Genomic DNA, 20611 nt, shown 5'->3' with positions numbered 1-20611 from the left:
TTTATCTCGTTTGTCAAGCATATAGGCGTTGAACAATACAAGAAGCACTGTGATTAAAAATATATTTATAGTACAACTATTTCCTGTATTTCTTCCTTTCACGAAAAGTCAGTTGTGCAACGTTTTTATCTCAGCATCGTGTAAAAATAAACGCGGACATTTTCTGATTCTGTCTAACAAAACAAAACAAAAAACAAAAAAAGGTTTGTTGAAGAAACAGTCATATTTTCAGAGTACACTCTTAAATCGTGATGGGGACAAACTCCGCCATTTCAGAAAGTGGTGGACCCTAACGCACGCTTGCCTGGACCTTTGTCGAGGTTTGTATGAACGCTGATGGCTAAAGGCCTCTTTTTGATTGCTGACCCAGACTATGATATAGCGAGGAAACATTTGTGAGGTTTTTGTGATGGAGTGTTTGTATTGAATTAAATTGAATTGTCTTTATAAAGTATATTTAAAAATGGAAAAATGGAAACGTTTGGCACTGTTGCTAGGTAGAAACCGCGGGTTTGATCGTTACTGCTGCAGTGCAGCGGCACGCGCAGCCTAGTCTACAAGTTCACACGGATTAGAACGTCTTCTCGCACGCGGCGCGGTGGAAATAAACTTAATAAATCAAAATGGTTTTAGTTGTAAGCCTTTAACAAGCTCTCAGTACGGGGAGACCACTACAGCTTATGAATCATTTCAACTTTTGCATAATATCCTTTCAATAAATGGAAGCAGTTTTAAAAAACTAAAAAAGTAAATCGCTCCTTATTAATATGTTTATAAATTGTTTAGCATTCCCAACATTTTAATGACTCTTCAAAAATCCCCATGTCATCATATCTCAATGCACTGAGAATCAATGAATACAGAAGCAGTTAAATGTACCAAATTAAAAGACCTAAATAAATTACCTTGTTCATGATCTGGTTGTTGGCAGCAGCTAGAGCCAGGTCCATGGAGTCCATGGGGATGTGGTGGCTGTATTTGGAGGGGTGAGTGCGATACTGCGTCTCACTCTGTATACGTCCACCGACCTTGGCAGTTTCAACTGCTAACGATCCGATGGGCACCCAGCCAATGCCTTTCACATAGCTGTTGTAGTCATTCTTGTACTCAACCTGTACAACATTATTTGTAGAGAGGTGAATTGATTTTCACTAATTCATGTTTGCACACTGTCAATAAGGAAAATAAAGTTGACTCACATCACTGGCGATGGTATTCATGTTGCGAGCCAGCGCGATATGCATGGCATCAGGGAGCAGGGTGTAGTGGTGGAGAGGCTGCTTGTAGCCTGTGTACGTCTGAATTGTAGATGCCTGCTTAGCTTGTACAACACTCCACATGTCGACAGGGGAGTGGTACTTCAGCTTAGCCTTGTGATAGTCCTTCTTGTAGTTCCTGTCACTCTGGATCTTGGCCACATTCATATAGTGCACCAGCAGAGGGTCATCCTGGAGACTACGGAAGCCAACATGGTGGCCTCTGGCCTTCATATAATTCAGTTTGTACTTGTACTGCAATAGAATAATAGCTTTATCAATAACAAGTATCTTTATACCAAACAGACACTTAAGTATATAAATGCAATGGGCATATGCACATCAAAAAAGAATAAAGTTGATAAACATACATTACTGGCGATATCTCTGCTAGATTTGGCCGCCTTTATTGAAATAGCATCAGGTTTGAGGTCATAACCCTTCTTATTCAATTCCTCAAGGCCAGCTTTATAGAATTTCTGGAAATGCACAAGAAATGTGAGAAAAAATGCTGCTGGCAAAAAAGGAAAAAGGTATGTCATCTGATTTCTGCATTGTATGAGCGTTAAATAATGCCAAGCTCAGTTCATGAAATCCACATTCATTTTTATTGATTTCTATTATGAACCACCTTTTGGTTTTCAGAAAAGAAGTAGCAAAACAGTTAGATTATGGCCAAATATATGACTTAAAGTTGCCAGAATAAGTACCTAAATATATTAATTAGCCTGAAAACATAGAAATTGTTTCAAAAAACAGAATTACCATTTATAGCTCTCATTATCACCTTAGCAAAATAAATGGCAATTAAATGTATATTATGAAATATTATTAAAAATGGTTTTCTGATTTATGATCTTACCTGGCTAATATTTATTGCATTGGCCTTGGCAAGGAGAAATTCAGGGCTGTCGGGCATCACGTGTACTTTGAGCTTGTCTGTGTCCCATGCAGCAGTATATGCTTTCTGCAATGAAACAGATGAAAACAGGTTTTTGGAGAGTCACACAATCTCTTCTCCTGCAAAGACATAGGAATACACACAAGTCCAACTCACCTTGTTCATGATCTGGTTGTTGGCAGCAGCTAGAGCCAGGTCCATGCAGTCCATGGGGATGTGGTGGCTGTATTTGGAGGGGTGAGTGCGATACTGCGTCTCACTCTGTATACGTCCACCGACCTTGGCAGTTTCAACTGCTAACGATCCGATGGGCACCCAGCCAATGCCTTTCACATAGCTGTTGTAGTCATTCTTGTACTCAACCTGTACAACATTATTTGTAGAGAGGTGAATTGATTTTCACTAATTCATGTTTGCACACTGTCAATAAGGAAAATAAAGTTGACTCACATCACTGGCGATGGTATTCATGTTGCGAGCCAGCGCGATATGCATGGCATCAGGGAGCAGGGTGTAGTGGTGGAGAGGCTGCTTGTAGCCTGTGTACGTCTGAATTGTAGATGCCTGCTTAGCTTGTACAACACTCCACATGTCGACAGGGGAGTGGTACTTCAGCTTAGCCTTGTGATAGTCCTTCTTGTAGTTCCTGTCACTCTGGATCTTGGCCACATTCATATAGTGCACCAGCAGAGGGTCATCCTGGAGACTACGGAAGCCAACATGGTGGCCTCTGGCCTTCATATAGTCTTTCTTGTATTGGAACTTTGAACACAGAACAGCAGTAAGAAACTGAACATTGTATTAAATGACTCATTAAATCATTAGAATATTTAGAAACTGACCCTTTTGTAAATTAAAGTATACCATAAATATCGTCATAAATACCTGGACAAATTTCTTCACACAAAAGATGAATATTTATTTTTAATTACTTACGTTGCTAGCAATGTGCCTTCCTTGTTTGGCAGCTACTATAGAAATAGCATCAGGTTTCATGTCATATCCTTTAGCAATATCTGTGAGCCACTGAGATTTGTAGTGTTTCTGCAAGAAGGAAAAATATGTTAATATTCACAATGTTTCCACAAAATGGCTAATTTGCTAGAGTAGCATTAGGTACTAAGTTATTTCACAAAGCATATGGAAATTCAGTTTAAATTGTCTGAATTAAGACAGTTTGAATTAAGTTATAATAGTCTGAGTTACCTGACTGATGGTCTGGGCATTATATTTGGCCTGGAGAAACTGTGGGCTGTCTGCTGGTAAATTGTAAGTGTGCATGAATTTCTCTCCAGAAGCTTTGTAAGCAGCCTGTAATGGCAGAGAACATAACATAAATGAACCAGAGAAATGCAAATTTAATTTAGATGAAATAATTATTGTTGACATTCTGAAGCATCCTTACAGGATTGATCTGCTTAGAGTTTTTCATGGCTAAGACCATGTTAATCTGGTCTGTGAGACTGGTGAACTTCAGTGTGCTAGGATGAGTTCTGTAGGCCTTCTCATCCAGAGCAGCCCTGGCCGTCTTTGCCTTCTGTACATCCATGGAACCAATGGGAACCCATCCTGCTCCCTTGTAGAAGTTGTTGTAGTCTGACTTGTAAACATTCTGGTAAAAACAAGAAGGGGATGTGTGAAATAATCATTTAGTTTTGACAGTGTATTTCAATAAATTACATGAAAGGATGTTTAAAATGGACGCACATCACTCTGGATCTCCATCATGTTGCGGGTGAGATTGATATGCATGGCATCAGGGAGCAGGGTGTAGTGGTGGAGAGGCTGCTTGTAGCCTGTGTACGTCTGAACCGCAGACGCCTGCTTAGCTTGTACAACACTCCACATGTCGACAGGGGAGTGGTACTTCAGCTTAGCCTTGTGATAGTCCTTCTTGTAGTGCCTGTCACTCTGGATCTTGGCCACATTCATATAGTGCACCAGCAGAGGGTCATCCTGGAGACTACGGAAGCCAACATGATGGCCTCTGGCCTTTTGGTATTGAAGCTTATACTTGTACTGCAAAAAGAACAGCATTTAAAATGTTAAAACAGTTCTGCATCGTATCTTGTATGTACGTGTACGAAGGGTGAATTTACTAACATCGCTGGCGATATTCCGAGAGGATTTGGCAGCGACAACTGGAATGGCATCCTCTTTCACGTGGTGCCCTTTAAGGAGGTCCTGCTTGTGTGCGTATGTGTAATAGGTCTGCAAACAGTAAAGCGTTGAAATATTTTAAATGTATATAAGTTGATTCAATATGTGTTTTCACTTTCATGTATGACATTCAGCGTTCTTACCTTGCTGACATTGGCAGCATTGTACCTGGCTTGCAGAAGCTCTGGTGTATCTGGAGGGAGGTGGTAAGTGTGCATGAACTTTTCTCCACTGGCTTTGTACAGTCTCTGAAAAACAAGGGTCATGTGATACTTCTTCCTGGTCTTATCCTGAAAAGTCCCTCAAATATCTGGCATCACGTTGCACCTTATTTCTTAGGCATGGTTGAAAATACCGCTAAAACTTAGAAAGACAAAAAGCATGAGTGCAGGGGTTACGCACGTCGCTTAGCTGCAGGGCATTCACTTTCGCCTGCTCCATGACTGGGGTGCTGGTAACGCTGGTGAACTTGATGGTGTCCGGATGCTGCCTGTACTTTTTCTCATTGAGAGCAGCAGCAGCGGTCTTGGCTTTCTCCACGTCTAATGAGCCCAGGGGGACCCAGCCTATACCTTTCACGTAGCTTTCATAGTCCAACTTGTAGTTGTACTGATAAAAAAGAAAAGAAATAAAGCATGTGTCATCTTACTAATCTCAGATTTTCTACTCAATAAAATTGTGCTAATTTTCCAGACACATTAATCTAATCTAATCTAATTCAGATGTAGTTGCTTCTAATCTAATTTACTTATGGGTCCACTTGGTGGTGAATGTCTTACGTCACTAGCAATAGTGCTCCTGTTGCGGGCCAGCTCGAGGTTCATTGCATCTGGCAGAAGTGTGTAGTGATGGATAGGTTGTTTGTAGCCTGAGTAAGTCTGAACCGCAGACGCCTTCTTAGCGTGTGCAACACTCCACATGTCGACAGGGGAGTGGTACTTCAGCTTAGCCTTGTGATAGTCCTTCTTGTAGTTCTTGTCGCTCTGTATCTTGGCCACATTCATATAGTGCACCAGCAGAGGGTCATCCTGGAGATTACGGATGCCAACATGGTGGCCTCTGGCCTTCATGTACTCTTTCTTGTACTGGACCTAAAGGCATAGTAAGTAAATATTTTGAGCCAGTGTTTTGTGTGATGACCATGTTCTGTTTGATCATAAGGGGAACAGGAAGAATGGCACGTACATCGCTAGCTGCATGTCTTGCAGCCTTGGCCGCACGAACCGGGATGGCATCAGCCTTCATATCATAACCCTTTGAAATAAGATCCTCCCATCCCAGCTTGTAACATTTCTGAACATGGAAAAAAAAACAGTGTTGGCAGAGTTTTTAAATGAAACAAAATGTTCGCAGATTCATAAATAAATGGATGAAGGTGGAGTTTCCCAACCCAAACATCAGAGATGTTTACATACATTGCTGATATTGTAGGCATTGCACTTGGCCTGGAGGAATTCTGGGACATCAGGGGGTAGGGCGTATTTTTGAAGGATTGCCTCAAGGCCTTTCTTGTAGTGCAGCTAGAGTGGGGTAGACAAATCACAGGCAGTGCAGTGAAATCATCATTGTGCTCCATATTTACAACAACAAAACCATTATATTCGTTATCTGATAATGTGATTTTGTGGAGGGAAGAATATAATATACAGTGTGTACATTGTGGAGCACATGGGTTTGAGCAAAGCGTTGAATTGTGATAGGATGATAAGTGCTTACATCACTCCTGATGAGCTGGTTGACCTTAGCTTGCAGCATGACAGGGTGGTCATCAATAGAGGTGAACGGCACGGTATCTGGGGGTTGCCTGTATTTTTTCTACATTAGGAAAGAAAAAGAAAAGCAAATTAGTAGTCGGTAGGACACAGAGGACACCGTTTTCCATTTAAGATTAGAATGGACAAGTAACTTATTTTTTGACTTACAATGTAAAAGGTAAATTCATATCTAAATAACAATGAAACAAATGTTTGTTCATAGGCAGTCACTATGGGCTGGTTGCGAGTATCTGCTAAGGGTGTTGACTAGGAATCTGCTACAACACCACAGAGGATAAACGCTTGGCAGCCATACCTCACTTAGGATCTCTCCAGCTTTCTTGGCTTTCTCGACATCCAGTGATCCAAAAGGCATCCACGGGGCTCCTTTGGTGTAGTTATTGTACTCAGACTTGTACTCATTCTGTAGTTTGGGAAGGAACATAATAAAACAAAACAAAAATAGAATCAGTTACCATAAGATCAAGTCTATTTAATTTTTCCCATGAGACAACTGACATGGAAAACCAATATTTTCTATTTCTAAATACAAACTAAACATTCACACAGGGTGCACAGAAACACACTGCAGTCCTCCACTATTAGAATTCAGCCAAAAACTTTAAACAAGCTTTTTTTCTTCTTTTTTTCTGCACACGTATGTCCCGTAAGGGCAGGTTGTGGACACTTACGTCACTCTGGATCATGTTGGCTTTTTTTGCAAGGTCCAGTGCCACACTGTCAGGTGGTAGGAAGTAGCGGTTGATGACGCTCTTGTAACCAATCATGCTAGAAATAGCCTGAGCCTTCTTTGCTAGCGTGACAAGCATCATGTCCAGTGGGGCATGATACTTGGTCTTCAACTTCTCATAATCTTTTTTATACTCGCGCTGTAGAAATTGATATTTCACATGGTGAATAGTCTTATCATGAGACTAACAGTGAAATATAAGAGATTTCATAAAAAGGCAAGAGGATAACCATTCAGAATGTCTGTGTTGTCATTATGTGTACAGGTAGTCCTCACCTCACTCTGGATCTTAGCAACATGGACTGAGTGCATGATCTTTGGGTCATCCTGGATGCTGAGGGCCCCAACCATGTGTCCTTTGTTTTTCTCATACTCCTTCTTGTACTTCACCTAACAGGACAGAAGGGGCAGCCTTGGACATGGACCGTACGCATCAACAGACCCTCACGCCAACGTTCAGTTCAGTGCTGGTGAATTCACACGGTGTGCATGCAGAGCTGTCCACTTACGTCACTGGCTATGTTGGTGTGAGCACGGGCAGCAAGGATGGGGATAGCGTCACCTTTCACCTCAAACTTTCTCGCTTTTGTCTTTTCCCATTCAAACTTGTAACAAGTCTAAAAATACAAGAATAGATTCCAACATAAAAATGGGACATTTTACATTGCACCATTCATGCTAAAATTTGTAGTCAGAATATGGGGGTTAATACTTACATCACTCAGGTTATAAGCATTAACCCTAGACTGGATGAAGAAGGGGTAATCAGGGGGCAGGTAACACTTGAACTTATCCTGTTCATACTTTGCCTTGTAGTTCAGCTGAAAATTAAACATGTAGAAAGTAAGCAAAATCACATCTATTTACATACATTTTGGTACCAGTCTATTAAGGATCTTGATGATGGTTTATATTCATTAGAATTGTTATTTATTAAAAAAATAAACTTATTCTTTACTGAACTTTTTGATGTTTGAAGTTTTGAGATTTTTGGACTAATTATTCATTACATTTTAAAGTGTGAATTTCCAACCTCATTTCACAATATAAAAAGTAAACTTAATTCATTCAACTTTATTATTTTTACCCTAAATAAACCAAAACTTCTCAAATAATTCACACCCATATTATCTAAATGTTAATAATACACATTTGTGCTACAGAATTTAGAATGTAATGCAGAGAACAGAATACCTTTTAACTTATAATAGAAATTTGAAGGCAGTCGTTGGGGTAGTCATTAATCATCTATGCATGCTGTTGTTGTGGAGTGTTTTGTATTTGTAATTTTGCTATAAATTAAGCTGTAGATCTGTATAATTTATTTACGTTATTTACAGAGATGGGGCTACTCTTCTAAAGAGGAGAATGGCCAGAATCTGTGTCATGGCTAGACATGAACTACTGCCATTTATCTGAAACAAACTACTAAAAGTAACCACATCAGTTTTTTATTATGTTTCTCCGGAGTTTGAATGTTAAAAACTACATAAGAACTACCTAAGAACAGCTTTGTAGAGCATTGTCTTGTCTGTTTCATTCTAAGACATTTCTTGTTGGAGTGTAACAGTTTTTCGAAGCATTTTGAATACATTTGGTATTGACCAAATAATACTCTAGAAGGCATTCAGTTTGTGTTGACTGAGAATGAAACCTGATATGTTCATGCTATGACAATGAAATATTTGACAAACAACTGTGAGAAATTTTATGAGATACATACATCGCTCAACTGTTTGGCATTGATAGCAGCTTGTACTTGGACAGGTGAGTCCATTACTTGTGTAAACTTCACTGTATCTGGGTGTTGCCGATATTTGTTCTATAAAGGGAAAAATTACAGTTAGCTGTCATGTATAAATAACCTCCGTATTGTATCACATTAGATCAATCCTGCTGCAGTTGGCAAACTCACGTCTTTACACTGTTCCAGTTTTTTAGTAGCTTCGTATTCGGGTGTCATCGTTTGCGGGAAGAAACACCTTATCTTCATATCATCGTAATCAGCTTTATAATTTTTCTGAAAGTGATCAGAAGCAAAATAATACAAATTATTAAAAATAACAGGAAATCATGCAAAAATATTCAAGAGAAGGCTGGAGGTTAACTATTATTTAATAATATCAGGTTAAAATAGCTTAAATAACTTTCACCTTGAAAATGACTTACTTCACTCTTTAACTCCTCCACATTTTTGCAGTGAACCATGTAAACATCTTCATAACTGCCAATATAGCGACCCTTCACCTCGGTGTCATACTTCTGTTTATAGTGTACCTTTAAAGAGCCAGAAGACCAAATGTGTGATATTTACATCATTAACATCATTGTCTTTTTTGATTCCTGACAGCACCGCATAAGCCACGCGACACTCACATCACTAAACTTTTTGAGGACATTGTCCATCTGGAACTTGGGGGTATCACAGTAGTTGATGCTTGAGCCTCTTGATTTTTCATAGTTATCTTTATATACTTTCTAAAAATAACAAAAAGAACGATGTTAAAAATGTGCAAATAAAGACCATTTGGAAACAGTTTTGCAACTTTATAGACAGAGGCTATAAACGTGTTAACATTACTGAAATACAAATCAATTTATGATAATAATTCAAAGCTTTGTGTTGGTTGAAACACGATGCTAATGTTTAAATATTTCTCAGCTCAATTTAAAGTAAAATATTCCTTAACTCACTTTTATATTACATTTGGTTGACACTTTTGGCCATCAGGAAAGTAAATGTGCTTAAATAAATAGACGTTTAAATTAACTTATGTTATCAACATCATCAGCAGAAGGATGCTGATGTTCTGATTTTCACAAAAGATTTCTAAACTAAAAATTGAATTATTAGCTCTGAGCCAACGGTAATGATTAGCACCACCTGCTGGACAAAACAGTGTGTGTGTGTGTGCGTGTCCGTGTGTGTGTGCGTGTGTGTGTGTGCGTGTATATATATATTTGCAGTTATTTTTTTCTGCATTTACTCCCTGAAATCATCTTCAGATAGGTATATTTTTCTGAAATGTTGTTTCTCTTGAAACTGCTGTACTTTACTACAAACTCTTGAAACTGCTGTACTTTACTACAATTTAGAATCTCTCTGTAAATATGTGTGGTGTGTTTGGTGTGTGTGTGTTTTGTGCGTGTGGTTATGTGTTTATGTGTGAGTGTATGTATGTATATCACTGATTCATTATCACAGTAAACAAACATGTAAGCATACATCACTCAGGATGGTGCCAGCGTATCTTAGTTGTCTGAGGAGGGGGTTTTCTGTAGCAGGGAGAACGTTGTAATCAGAGACTGCTTTTTTCTGTTCATATTCCTTCTTGTACTTAGTCTAAAAAGGGAGAGATGAGAAATAAATCATCTGTCGATGCACAATGGAATGTGGCTTACACAGATGCAGGGCTACATATAATCATAGCAAATTATTAAACATTCTGTTTTCTGCATTCCAGCTCCGTGAGTGCTGAAGCACTCCTGCTGCACTGTCCTTGTTCATTTATCACAATAAGCATCTAATTAATCCAGGCTGTCCTTTGAATATCTGAATAGCTGCATGGCAAACAATTATACGGTAGTTTCTTGATCTGTTTTAAGTCAAAATACTTAAAACAAACAAGACTACCTAATGAGAAAAGCAATCATTTTCCTGGTGGTCACACTGAAATGGTACAAATATTATACTTATCTAATATGTTTATTTGTTATTTTCATGAACATGCATGAAAATAAAGAAGATATATAAGCACTTCAAACTCACCGTGCTTGCATTGTCACCAGCCTGCTTGTTAACAGCGTATGTTGGTGTTTCTGTTTGCATGAAATAAATTTGGTCTTTCATGTCTTCATAAGCAGCAGTATATTTTTTCTGAAGAGGTGGTTGGAGAGCAGGAAAGTAAGAGGTCAAAGCATTAGCAGAATACCTGATTGTACAACGGATTAGTGAAGGGCAGGAATTGGTTACAAATTACACAATCTTGTAAGAGCTTCCTTTAAGAAATGTCAGATTCATTTGGCCCATGACTTACTTCACTTAAATTATCCATGACCATCTTTCCAACTGCAACGTCAAAGTAAGGGGTTTCACACCACTGGCCCTTGACATTCTTGTTGTAGTCCTCATGATACTTGATCTACAAATATTAAAAGTATTTCTTAGTAATTCACAAGTGACCATTAATATATACATTTACATGTATAAATAATTTGGCTTTTGTGGGCCGTGCTTGGATATTGTGTGTTCTACTCAAGTCTAATGCCTTCTTATAATGTCAGTGGGCAGGTGGTGCTTATCCATGTCCATCTCTGAGGAGGACAGAGCGTCACATATGCGCGAGTGTGTGTCGAGCGAATAGTCTTTCCCTCTCTGGATTCATGTGGCTCAGTATAAATATGGACCAAGGAAAAATAGGCAGCTAACATTAGCACCCTGCAGGCACTATCTTGGAGCCTTTCTAGTATTACTTTAAGATTACAGTTGAACTTTTTCTTTTTCACCAGAAATGGACGTCTGTGCATGACTGTCTATTTACTCGTCTTGTCTACTTACGTTGCTACGATTGGCAAAGTTTTTCTTGGCCAGTTCCATTTCTGGGGGCTCCGCCAGGGGGGTATACTTGGCCTTGCGCTGATCATGACCCTTCTTGTATTTGATCTATGGGGAAAGATGACAACTAAAAATATGCAGAGTAGAAGTACCTGTCACCTCAATTCACAGCATAATTTAAAAATACATCATAGTTTACTGATTTTTAATACTGAAACAGTTATATAAATTCACACTAATATTTTAATGGCATCAGCATCCTCGAGTTGTTTCTGTTGCCCCTAATTTTAGCGTTTATTACTTTGCATTTTCCAAATTCTATTAGCGAAACAAACAAATCAAATGAGTGAATACAACTAATAGAACTGAAAATTAAAAACTTACATCACTGAGCGCCTCCTGCGCCTTGGCCACTCGGCGAAGTTCCGGGCTGTCGCTGTACGGGTAGAACATGGTCTTGTCCTCGTCCCAAGCCTCTGTGTATAATTTCTGATAGAGATATTGTTCGATTAGAGGCATAACTAGCTTGCAAAGGCAGGTTAGCAGCAGGTTCCCAGTTCATAGAGCTGTAGACGTCCTACCTTGCTGTAATTAGCAGCATTCTTCACAGCTAAAACAAGTTCAGGAGCGTCGGGGGGAAGTAAGTACCTATCCTTGGTCTCATCCCATTTCTGTCTGTACAAAACCTGAGAAGAGACATAAAAGCAAAGGCTAGGCTCTTCTGGTAGGGGAGGGTCTTTAGTAATTAGTGCCAATAAGTACACGTGAAAAAACATAAAAAGGAAAAAGCTGAAATCATATGCAAATAGTTAACTGTTTGATACAGGTTGCACTTACCTTGCTGATGAGTTCAGAGACATGCTTCACGTGTGCAACTTCACGAGCTTCGCCATCGTAGAGGCTGGCGGTCTTAGCCTTCAGTCCCTCCATACGGTATTTCACCTGGAAATAACAACAACAAAAAATTAATAAACATGATTTAATGATAACTGACTTTTACCAGTCCGGCATAACAAAAAACACTTACTGAAATAAGAGATGGCATGACTATTGTAGACCAAACAATGGTAAATTGAAATATGCCAGTTGCAGGCTGATCAGCTGGACGCCGCAGGAGATCTGGCTCCTTACCTCGCTGAGCTGCTCCTGGGCCTTCTTGATGCGGATCATCTCAAGTGTGTCACTTGAAATGTTGTAGGGTTGCCCCTTAGACTTCTCATATTCCTCTCTATACTTGTTCTACAAAAGCAGAACGCAGGGTTAAGTGGATTGATATAATCTCTAGCACCACACATATACGCCTGCACTCACCCTTAAGGTTTGGCATATTATATATACTCATATATGATGTAAATAATATAATAAACTTTAAGAGAATAACAGCATTGTTTTTTGTTTTGATTTGCATTTTTTTTGTTTTGTTTTGTTTTTTTCATGGGATTTTTCCATACGTGGCTGTACTGGTCAAGCATCTTCTGGCTGTGTGCCAGGTAAGGGGTCATGAATTTAGAGGTGTCCAGTGTGGCCTTTCTCCTGCCCTTGCGAACAGGAATGTCCTCATGTCCGGCCTATAGGACCACAAAAAGAGACAATGAGGTATTAGACATCCAGGTATGAGTGTCCCTGTGAGTTACAACATATATCACAACATATATGTAGCATGACTTTTAACTAACCACAATACTGTAGTTAACACTGTGTTAGCATTATGGTTTTACTTTTCAAATCTGAATGATTCATGGAAGCTTTTATCATTGAAAGCATCATCATCTAATTTAATAAACTTACCTGCAATGCTCAGTACAAATAAAATTACTCTGTACAGGTTTTAATATACAGTGCTAAATTCATCACAATTTTCTTACAACAGTTTGACTAGTTTGAACAAACATGCTAATGTAGCTAATTGTGAATAAAACTTAGTTGCAGCAAGTTTGCTGAATGTTACATGTATAATAATAATTGTCATTCATTACTAAAAACATTAATATGTTTAAGAAATGTCACGGTCTATAAGGTTATTGGCTATTATGTTATTTGCTAATATGCTGCCAGCTGGTACAATGAAGCGCATATGAAGAGATCAATCAAAGAGCGCGATCTCTATATAAAGTCACAAGCCTTATATCACTCACATACACATGGATACATGCAAAAAATAATTAAACAAATGAACAAATACAAAAACAGAAACAAACTGCATGCAAAAAAACCCACATGAAAAACAGAAAGTCTCTTCAGCTGTCAAAACTTACTACAATTCTCCCTTTTTACTTTATCCTGACTGGTCTGAGTGGCTAGAGCAAAATGTAGGCAGTGGACACTAATACCAGATTCCAGACTGGACTCAAAATCACACATTTGTTTAGAGGTGAAATTCTTTTTTGTTGATATACAATAACAACCTGTTTAACCCACTGCCTCATAGCGATGAGAATGTTACTGAGTTGATTTCCAAACTTGGATATGAGTGGCGTGAAAAAGCCCTCATGCCATGCAAAACAGTCAGCACAGTGAGCGTCTGCCTCCTCGGGGGACGCTGGAGGGCGATCATTACCTCTCCGACTTGAGACTGGTGTGAGGTGTAGGAGGTCATGGTAGTGGGGCCTGTCGAATACTCCTCATAAAACTATAAATACAGGACAATCTCTGGGTTATGAAAAGAGAGCTCACAGATGCCAAAACTCAAGTGAAAACATGTGTCCCACGGTTTTTTCCAGCTCATTTTCTCTTAAATATTTAGAAATTGAGTGATAAGAATTTATATACATGCAGGGCATCCAAATGATTTAGTTTATTTAAATTAATTATTGATTATTTAGATTATGTTTATTTTATGAAATTCATACCCTATTATGGTCATACTTTCAAAAATGTTTTTAGACCCAATACAGCCTTAATTATATAATCAGCCCTCACTGGTAGAGCTGAAGACCTCTTTGTATTTTCTGTGTAGTTCTCTCAAAAAATAATCTACTTGCTATATCTTTATGACAGTTTATTTGAAATGGGTAGCACTAATATTGATTACTTAATCAAATTACTGATCAATACACTTCAAATACAGTGTAATTATAGTAAGATTGGTTTGCTCTACTGTTTATTATCAGGGCTGTTTTGCCGAGGGTAAAAACATCTTTTATTTAGGCTGATTTAGGTTGTCTATCCAGGACAGCATGCTATATTAGACTGTCTGCTTTGACTGACAGAGCCGTATGACTCAGTCACTGAGAACATCTAAGCACCTCGATGAACTCACTTCTATTACTGTTTGTGACTAAGTTATTGTCATGGTGGTACATAGAAACAGTGCATCAGAGAATAGATTCCAGTTGACTCCAACACATGTGTTTGAACTGCTTATACCTGAAAAAATAACTGGTCACATGAATGTGCTTTCATGTTTTTGCTATCCAGTTGGTAGCCATATGACTAAGTTTATAGTTGTCTATTCAGTTAACCCATAAAATTGTCATCATATTGACCTCTGGGTCAATATAATCTGAAGCATTATATGCTACTTAGGCAGCTATTATATTGATAATAACTAAGCACTACAGCTGCCTTAACTAATATTAGTAAATTGCACCATTCGTATTGTGAAAAAGCTGAATGTTTTCAGGTTTGTAAATAGAGCTGGAAAGAACACGCAGGACATAGGTGCTTCTTCATTCAGACCTATGGGATTGTAGAGATACATAAAGCGGTGCTAGTTCCCTTTCTGAACCTGGAGTGTAGATTTGCCCCTCTCTGGCCCATTGCGGGTATCTTTTTCCATGAGAACTGCCCCCTGCCGTGATGTCAATGGCTGGACGACCACATGAGTGTGATTTACAGCATCTCATTTCCCTCATTGAGAGTCTGTAGCAGACGTGCACGTCTATATTTGTATCTCCTGCAGGAATGACCCTCGTCTAAGCTGAGCACTCCCTGTTACCTTAAGGGTGGAAACGTATAGCACAGATTTAAAGGTATGGCAACCATTTAAAACTCTACAAGCACAACTATTACTTAGGAGAATATGCTGTATAAGTGACAATGAGTAAATGACTTTAAATGTCAGAACAATAACCAATATAGCTCTTACATTCCATACATCTGATGAAAGAAGCCTTTTCTCTGTATTTTAATGAACTTTTTCTGAAGTGTAAAGTGAATGTAAATAAAATCAACAGTGAAACCTGAGTCTACATCATTTTATCTTTGATGTTGGATTTTAAAACAAGATGGTGATTTTAAAACAAGACGTGGTAAAGCTAAAATTCCTGGTTGAAGCATCATTAAAGGGTATCTCTAAAAGAATATAAACAGATACTCCATGAGATTCTGCTCCTATAAAACATCCACAACAGAAATTAGGTAAAATGTAGAATATTAGTTCACAAGAAAATTTAAAGTGTCCACCTTATTTCTTAATGCCATTGAACATTCTTAAAGTTTTGACCATACATAACAGACATTAAGACAAAAATATGGGAGCAGGTGTTTCGACATAGTTGAGGGTCTACAAGCTTCAAGTAGAACTCCAACAGTCCCAAGAGATTAAGTTATTTCAGGAAAAAGCAACAAACCTGCTATTATGGAACTTCATTAAGGTTCTTTATTAATAATGATCTAGACAATGTACAGAATAAAATTGCACTTGTTCTTCTTGTGTAAAATGGCAGCTCTATGTGAAGCTTGCACTGTGTCTTTGCACACTGAACAGAATGTAATCCCATTGTTATTATAATGGTTTCACAGCATGCATGTGAATATCATATCTAACAATGGTTGCTTCCATTCAGATTTATATCAGAAAATGCTTTTAACGAGTCATGTCATTAAGAGCAAACTTTATTCTCGGGTTATATTACAATCATGACCATCACTGACATGTTGCAGATGCGTTGGTAATTACTAAATAGGGTAAGTGGGCTGGGTTTGATAGATACCTAGCAAGTTGATGTGGTAAAGTACAGAACTAAAATGTTTGTACTTGAGAGGGGAGTTTTGAATTAAAATACATGACTGAGGATGCATATGGAAATTTTATACAGAAGTTATTTACTGCACTAATGGGTTGTGCTGAGACTCCCAGCTTACTGGGAGGAGGTAATCTGACATGAGATCTGATGCTGCCATGGATACCAAGGGAAGGTCATATTGAACTGCTGACTGTGGTTATGTCAGAGTTCAGCGCATTTTCCAGTGCACCAGCAGATCCATGACAGAGATTGTGTGTGGACATGAGAAGAGCACTGTGACCACATGGTTCCACTTACGTGCAGAACAGTAGGAGATGTAACTGTGTGTACATCACTATTACCAGTAGCACATAGCTACAAGATACACGTAACTATCATGAGATGATGTGTCTTACCTCTTCCTCATACTCATCATCATACTCTTCTTCACTGGCCATCACGAAACACTTTCAGTGGGTCTACAGTCAGATACACAAGTGTTATGATCAGCTTCACTTTGTCACATCCATTCTAAATCTTCTTATATTTGGATATGAAATATATCCAATAAGGTTTATAAAATTAAATGAGCAAGTGAATCTCACAGCTTAATTTCTATCCTTACTGTCAGCTGAAGGACACGTACACTTACATACACACACACACACACACAAAAAAAAACCACACACACACACACACACTGAGAACAGAACATGAGCTTTTAATTAACTTCCAGGAGCAAAGGAACAAAGATGCAAATAACATGTTACTGAATAATTATCATTCATTATTAATGACTTTTATGCTCAATTATAATTATTTACTTATAATTAATACTTACATATAATCATAAGTATTAATATAACACTATGTTTTCTACAAGACGTTCATACATACCTAACCAAAGAAGGTCCAACAGTATTTCCAGTGATCTTGCAATAAGAAAGGTGCTCACTTTCCATCAACTAGGGTCCCAAACTGATATTCCACTTAATGTATTCCTGCAAACCTACAGACAGAAAAAGATGCGTCACAATTCCCTTGTTTTGCAAAAAAAAAAAAAAAAAAAAAAGAAGAAGAAGAAGAAGAAGAAGAAGAAGAAGAAGAAGAAGAAGAAGAAGAAAGAATTACAGGCTTAGCCTGGGCACAAAAAGGCACAACAGGATAAATGGAAAGTGTCTGTTAGAACGTTTGGCAGGCCTCAGTCACCCAAGAGCCCTGATAGTGCCACAGCTCCTGGATGAAGCTTTGCAACAGCTGCTCCTAGACGATCTAGCTATTTGTCATGTAAGTTAATGCCACAGCCTGATTGGCTAGCTTTGTTTAGCTAGCAGAGCTGCAATGCCTTCTGAGGCTGCAGGATAAATATAGGACATCTTACTAACTACCCTTTTTTAGCACCAAACTCACAGAACTTGACATTTTTATATATATATATATATATATATATATATATATATATATATATATATATATATATATATATATATATATATGCTTTTCCGCTCATTTCATTGGAAAGATTGAAAAGAGAAAGAGGTTGTGATGCAAGCAACTCCTGTCCAAGTAAAAATGTGCAACAGATAGTGTTCCAAAAAATGGATGTATAAATTCCAGAGAGAAATTCCAGCATCAGGATATTTGCATCTTTGGGAGTTCTGGTAATATCGCCCAATCAGACCAGGTAGAGCAAAGGTTCAAAGCAGACTGTGCCTCAAGGGGTCAACCCTCGGCATCACTTCCATCCAGTGGCATAGAAGTATAGAAAATCCAAAGGCCATGCAAAGCAAGTTCAAGAGGGAAAACAGAACCTGTGTTCAGTTTGTTGACTTTCTTTGCTTACCGGTGACTTTACAGTTATAGCGTTTCCCAAGCTGCCAGAGCCTCCCCAACTCTTCCCTCCTGAGAAACGCTGGGCGACAGCTCACAGCTGCAGCCAGACTCCAGTTATCATGTGCCCCCACCAGCCAATCAGAGGACACCGTTCTCAGGTTTCAGCAGCTAAATATATGCTAGTGATGCATTCAGGAAGGAGCACCTGTTCAGCAAATCCAGTGATGTACAACTATGCAGAAAGAAAAATGAGGAAGAATAGACAACTAACACGCTGTTTGTGGAGTGAAATATAGATGTCGCAATAGAGAGATTAGAACTGATTAGTTGTTTTCTTTAACGGAGAAAAGGTGGGGCTACACAGATAGGGAGATCTTCTTAAGAAGAAAACCTAGGGAAAACTGATGATGTCATTGGTTAATGGCCAAGAGCAATGATCCCCTAAGATCAGGCCAAAGCAAAAAGATTGACCTGTGTAACACTAAAACTTATACATGCACATAATAGTGACTCATAAGAATGAGTTTAAATGAATACAAATGCAACATGTTAAACATTCACAAATGCTGCAGTGTTTTCTTACTTGTACTTATTTCATGAGTGCAAATTCATTGACTCTGCATACCATCATTTCTTCATTTCATGCCAAATGAATGGTGGACCCAATTAGTGGTTGACAGCATATAGAGCCACACTTAAAAGCTACAGACATTAAAAAAAAAAAGTCATTGTTTATTAAAAAAATGTTCAATCTTCTATTACATTGGCTTATGGTAAGGCAAAATAGGTGCAGCTGGAAAATTTGAACTTTTTATGAATAATTACCAAAATAATTACCACTGAGACTGATATTTGGTCATCTATGATGCCCAAAACTTGTCATACTGTAAAAGTTACTTCAGTGTCAGAGTAGTATCTCAGTACCCTCATTAGTACAGTATGTATGCTAAATCAAAAAATATCACAGGAGTTATTTTTAAATAATGTGGAAGGGGGACACCATTGCAGTTTGGTAAAGAGGGTATCTCTCAGAGAGGGTAGCCCAGCTCCTAACAACCAGCTAGTGAACAGTCTGGATCTATTACCACATTATGAGCCAGGTGACACGAAGAAAGAAGCATCTGCATTTTTCTCCTTGATGCACTCTGAGCTGTATGCACTCAAGAGTCTGTGAGTGCCAACCTCCCCATTAGCAGTTCCGGGCTAGAGATGTTTGAATGGCAGTAGCAGCTGTGAGCTTCTCATCTCTCTTCTGGAGTGCTCTACCTTCCCTTCGGACTCTCACTTGTCCAGAATGCTGTAACATCAGCACTCCAGAAGGAGGTAGGCTACATCGGTGGTTCTGTTTCCTATTTAACATCAGTGTCTAACATCGTGCTGTGAGCTCTGTGAAGGTGTGAAGGTGTTAATAGACTGAGATACACTGCCCTTAGCCTTCATTAATGCCTTAAGACTTCAATAAAGCACCAATTTCTCTCTGCTCAGTTTCTGTAGTTTTGGAGACTCAATAAGATAAGATTCATATTTATTAATCTTATCTGCTCTCAATGAAGCATTTCTAACATCTCTCACACAGTGAAACAGTTGCTTGCCAACCAGTGAGGTAAACTAGCCTAAATACAGACTGCAGGGAAGAAAGAAGGCATGTTTATTAACGTCACAGGATGACACAATGAGAAGGGCCATCACCCTCCGTCTACACGAAGGGTGAACATATTCAAGTGTTCAAGTCAGAAGAAAAACAGACATCCCTTCATTACATTCAACCTGCAGATCATTGATATCATTTCCATTAAATTTAATCTTGTCTTTCATTTACTTGAAGGGGATCATATAGGACATTCTGTTGCCTGTATACCTTTCAGCTTACAACTAAATTAGTCTAACGATTTCAATTCATTTTTTCCACCTGCACAATTATTGGCCAGTAGATGAGGGTAATTCATATCAATGTTACTGATAGTCTGCCATATTCTGACACCCATTCTAACACAGCTGCTATATTCACATGTCACTTAAGTCACTGGCATTCAATGATTGACCTGTTTTTCACCACATGGCAGGTGTAAACCTGGATGTTTTTATTATGTACATTAATAAATACTTTACATTTAGAAAAGTAAAGACTAGCAGGTACTTTGTGAGACCACCGTGAAAGGTTGCATTGCCAATGATGCAACATAGGCTTTCCTAAGCATTGAGTGTATATATATATATGTAGTACCATTCAGATACAGTATACAGGTTTATTAATTTAACATGTACAACCTTTTTTGTTGCTCAGTTTCTGCCTCTCACTATAAACAATACCAACAAAAGCTTGATTCATTGCATCATTATTTATATTTAAACACATATCTGTTAATGTTTTTCACATATAGAAAATGTAAATCTGCTGTAGGAAGTATTTGTTCATGAATGAGGCCAGTGGAAACAGGGGAGAAGTGTGCAGAGA

At 38.4% G+C, this 20611-nt stretch overlaps 1 protein-coding gene across 20 annotated transcripts in view; it reads right to left on the bottom strand.

Moving 5' to 3' along the window:
* neb (nebulin) overlaps positions 1–18239 on the bottom strand; it is a 59581-nt gene extending 41342 nt beyond the window's left edge. For 19 of the 20 annotated variants that reach the window (XM_035520077.1, XM_035520074.1, XM_035520082.1 and 16 more), the window contains exons 1-39: positions 18167–18239; positions 17221–17332; positions 16740–16802; positions 13935–14006; positions 12829–12945; positions 12509–12616; positions 12215–12319; positions 11959–12063; positions 11762–11866; positions 11381–11485; positions 10860–10964; positions 10592–10699; positions 10049–10165; positions 9199–9300; positions 8992–9099; positions 8738–8842; positions 8546–8644; positions 7539–7643; positions 7332–7439; positions 7099–7212; positions 6764–6961; positions 6388–6495; positions 6034–6132; positions 5733–5837; positions 5503–5610; positions 5097–5408; positions 4720–4926; positions 4461–4565; positions 4261–4368; positions 3865–4176; positions 3563–3769; positions 3364–3468; positions 3094–3201; positions 2608–2919; positions 2314–2520; positions 2119–2223; positions 1628–1735; positions 1200–1511; positions 906–1112 (exon numbers count right to left, since the gene is read on the bottom strand). In XM_035520077.1, coding sequence (XP_035375970.1) covers positions 906–1112; positions 1200–1511; positions 1628–1735; positions 2119–2223; positions 2314–2520; positions 2608–2919; positions 3094–3201; positions 3364–3468; positions 3563–3769; positions 3865–4176; positions 4261–4368; positions 4461–4565; positions 4720–4926; positions 5097–5408; positions 5503–5610; positions 5733–5837; positions 6034–6132; positions 6388–6495; positions 6764–6961; positions 7099–7212; positions 7332–7439; positions 7539–7643; positions 8546–8644; positions 8738–8842; positions 8992–9099; positions 9199–9300; positions 10049–10165; positions 10592–10699; positions 10860–10964; positions 11381–11485; positions 11762–11866; positions 11959–12063; positions 12215–12319; positions 12509–12616; positions 12829–12945; positions 13935–14006; positions 16740–16781 — 5163 coding nt within the window. In that variant the 5' untranslated portion in view covers positions 16782–16802; positions 17221–17332; positions 18167–18239. Of the gene's footprint in view, positions 1–905; positions 1113–1199; positions 1512–1627; positions 1736–2118; positions 2224–2313; positions 2521–2607; positions 2920–3093; positions 3202–3363; positions 3469–3562; positions 3770–3864; positions 4177–4260; positions 4369–4460; positions 4566–4719; positions 4927–5096; positions 5409–5502; positions 5611–5732; positions 5838–6033; positions 6133–6387; positions 6496–6763; positions 6962–7098; positions 7213–7331; positions 7440–7538; positions 7644–8545; positions 8645–8737; positions 8843–8991; positions 9100–9198; positions 9301–10048; positions 10166–10591; positions 10700–10859; positions 10965–11380; positions 11486–11761; positions 11867–11958; positions 12064–12214; positions 12320–12508; positions 12617–12828; positions 12946–13934; positions 14007–16739; positions 16803–17220; positions 17333–17454; positions 17547–18166 lie in introns of those variants that run through there. The other variant, XM_035520075.1, reaches the window with a different exon arrangement.
* Positions 18240–20611: the final 2372 nt, after the last annotated feature.

The sequence above is a fragment of the Electrophorus electricus genome, chromosome 2 (assembly GCF_013358815.1).
Source record: "Electrophorus electricus isolate fEleEle1 chromosome 2, fEleEle1.pri, whole genome shotgun sequence".
NCBI lineage: Eukaryota > Metazoa > Chordata > Actinopteri > Gymnotiformes > Gymnotidae > Electrophorus > Electrophorus electricus.
This window is presented reverse-complemented; position numbering and strand designations above follow the sequence as displayed.